The 3,230-nt window shown below is 40.1% G+C and overlaps 1 protein-coding gene across 1 annotated transcript in view; it reads left to right on the top strand.

Moving 5' to 3' along the window:
* LOC109539795 (von Willebrand factor A domain-containing protein 8) overlaps window positions 1-3,230 on the top strand; it is a 13,582-nt gene that overhangs the window by 1,267 nt on the left and 9,085 nt on the right. The window contains exons 2-5 of the mRNA XM_019907781.2: window positions 869-1,110; window positions 1,167-1,334; window positions 1,391-1,479; window positions 1,546-1,621. Coding sequence (XP_019763340.2) covers window positions 869-1,110; window positions 1,167-1,334; window positions 1,391-1,479; window positions 1,546-1,621 — 575 coding nt within the window. The remainder of the gene's footprint in view (window positions 1-868; window positions 1,111-1,166; window positions 1,335-1,390; window positions 1,480-1,545; window positions 1,622-3,230) is intronic.

Genomic DNA, 3,230 nt, shown 5'->3' with positions numbered 1-3,230 from the left:
AAAAAATACAGATAATAGTTTTACATTAATAGAAGAATAATTAGGTTCAGACAACCTTACTTGTCTCTTATGCGAACATTTTTCGTGTGTGGTTTTACCACGTGATCCCTAGCGTCTTGAATGCTTCAAGTCCAGAACAGCAGTATCACCTGTATGTATAGAACAAGAAATAATAAAATAATCAAATGTATTTAATTTAAACACCAACATACCTTTACGTGTTTGCGGGGTTTCAAGCCATAAGTATACCGTAATTTCCGTCTTGAAGACACTGAGGCACAATCACGGAAGATGATTCTCATTGGTCCGCTCTCATTACTCACCCTTACTTTTCTGCTGCGGGCACTCAAAATTTATTTTCGATAAATTTTGCTAATTTGTTAATCAAAACACCATATTTTCAGTATTTCATAAGGGCTCAGGTTTTAGTAGTAAAAAGGTTTACTTTTACATGCCCTTACTTTTCTGCTGAGGGCACGCAAAATTTATATTCAACCAATTTGGAATATACCGTAGATATACATTCATGTATATTACCGGAATATTTGTTTTCAACATACTAGGTATATTCACCTGCACATATACACAATATGTACATACCTGGCATGTTCATCTGCACATATACCCAATATGTACAGATATGTACATACCTAGGATATACTTTTTATAAACTTTGATGAATATACAAGCATGTATATTCGACGAACATTCATGTTAGGAATGTTCAACCATGTATATTCCCAGGATATTCCCGCAATGTTCTGTATATTTGTTGAACATTCTGGGATATTCATAGAATATCAAATGCTATCTGGGTTTTATTAATTTCCTGCCTGAGACCTCCGGTGAATCCAGCTGAAATTTCTAGATAAAGACAATTTACCACAAACGACCACTCATCATCTGAGATGGATTATGCAGAAAGACATTTTGGGTCAGGATGTCTTCCTGATCGGCCCGCCAGGGCCCAGAAAGAGAATTCTGGCCATGCAGTACATTGAGCTGACAAATAGAGAACACGAATACGTTGCCCTGAGTCGCGACACCACTGAGAGCGATCTTAAGCAGAGGAGGGAGATTGTTGGAGGAACCGCCAAATACTTTGATCAGGTTTAGATTTCAACCGCATTCAAGTGCTCTAAAAGTTGATTTGCTTTGTTCTTCAGAGCGCTGTAAAGGCTGCGATTGAGGGCAGGATTTTGGTGCTGGAGGGAGTGGAAAAGGCCGAGAGAAATGTGCTGCCGGTACTGAACAATTTGCTGGAAAATCGGGAAATGCATCTTGAAGATGGCCGGTTACTCATTCCGGCTGACCGATATGATAAGCTACTGGAGGTAATGGATAATTTGACTATGCGAATCTATTTGGAGAGTTTGCTTTAAAAAAATAGGAGCATGGTGAAAAGGAGCTGGAGAAATGGAAACTGGTTAGAGTGGATGAAAACTTCCGCGTCATTGCCTTGGGACTGCCCGTTCCGAAGTAAGCAATTTAATCCCAGGCTCAACAGTTTCTTCTGATTAACACGTAGGGCTTCTTTTGATACAGGTACCGAGGAAACCCTTTAGATCCACCTTTGAGGTCGCGGTTTCAAGCTCGGGACGTTTCAAGTTACACCTACCAGGTAAACTCCTTTGGGGATTTAAATAAACCAACACCCTTTTTCATTGTCCTAAAATTCTATAATCTTGAAGATAACGATGCTGCTGATGACAGTATTCGTCAATCGTATTGTTTTTTCCACATATTCATGAATTGTCGGTTTCTTCAACAAGATGAAACAAACAATTCCTGAAGAGGCTGAATACTCCTTAAAACAAACGCGATCTAACGGCAATTTACCGATAGTTTGCTGCTGAAAATGCTGCTACCACAATCACTGGACTTTTTAGGTAAATTTGGCATGAAAATATGCAACTGTCTTCTTTCACAATCCACTTTGCGCTCACTTGGATCATCTGCGTTATACTCTTCTTCATACGTATATTCTTCAGTGGTTGTTCGTGGTGTGAGCACATGGTAGAAGTGCTCTTCATCTGGCAGCTGGACTTCTTCACTACTGTACACGATTATCTCTTGATTGTTGCCACTTTGTTTGGGCGATTTCTTCAGCACGGAACTATCCTCCGTTTTTGGCGACTGGCTGAACACACAACATTCTGGAAGTTCTTCGCTTTGCTGATCTACAAAGCATTCCTTCTTTAACTTCGCCTGCTTTCGATCAGAATGCTTGGATAAATCCAGCCAATTCATGACTTTCTTGCTGAGTGCGTTATCAGATGAAACCTTCGGGGTGGTTTGCAAGTCTTTGGCCGCAGAGTTCAGTTTCTTCAGGCTGGGAGGCCGCAGGCCTCTGATCGCTTCGAAAGTCACTTCATTATTCAAGTTCTTGCAACTAACAAACTCTCCTCCTATTCGAGTGAAAGTTTGAGGGGCGTTCCTAGTCCGAGTTTCTTTTCCGCCGCTTTTAAACCTTCTGATCCCTGAAAGAAGCACGCGAACTGAAGACACGTTGAAGTTTACAGCCGATCCAGCGCTTCTGGTTGCTCGGTGATTAAACTGGCTGGAACTCGGCTTGGATCTTCTGGAAGAAGGCGTGTCCAGGTAATTTTCTTTGGTTTTGTCCAGAATAACGTGGTGTTGACCATCTTTCCATATAGTGCGGACATAAAGCGGTCTTCTACTGGACTCCCAATGGGTTACCATAACTCGTGGACTTTACTTTGATCTGGAAATAAAGCGCCGGTGATTATGATATATGTGAAAAATGTGCCTAAACTAGAACATATTGATAAAGCGGGAAATCGCGTGATGTTTTTTCTTCGCATAACAGCCTGAATGTTCGAGTTATATCGTACATAGATGGGCAGATACACCTTGCAGAAGTTTGTAAATATATAAATTTCATGCTTTCCTTTGGAGCTGAAGTTTTTTTCACTCAAATTCAACTTGGAATTACGTAGATTTTTTAATTATTACGAGCCTGTTAACGAAGGTTTTCTATTTTTAGCAGTCAGTTTCAGTCATTTTGTCAAGTTGAGCTTGTCCTTAGTTGATTAAAGGATGGAAATATCGCGTGATTTTCTCGAATTATATTTTAGAAGAGGCCAAGGATGAGGGTGGATTAAATAGAAATACAGTTGAGTCCGGATATAGCAAACTTGAAAAATGAACTAAAACTGGTTTGTTATATCCGGAGTTCGCTATAAGCGAATAATAATACAAAAACACGT

The sequence above is a fragment of the Dendroctonus ponderosae genome, unplaced genomic scaffold (genome assembly GCF_020466585.1).
Source record: "Dendroctonus ponderosae isolate FM_Combo_2020 unplaced genomic scaffold, Dpon_F_20191213v2 Dpon_F_20191213_7, whole genome shotgun sequence".
Classification (NCBI taxonomy): Eukaryota; Metazoa; Arthropoda; class Insecta; order Coleoptera; family Curculionidae; genus Dendroctonus; species Dendroctonus ponderosae.
Note: the sequence above shows the minus strand (reverse complement) of the source record. Positions and strands in the feature narration are given on the sequence as shown.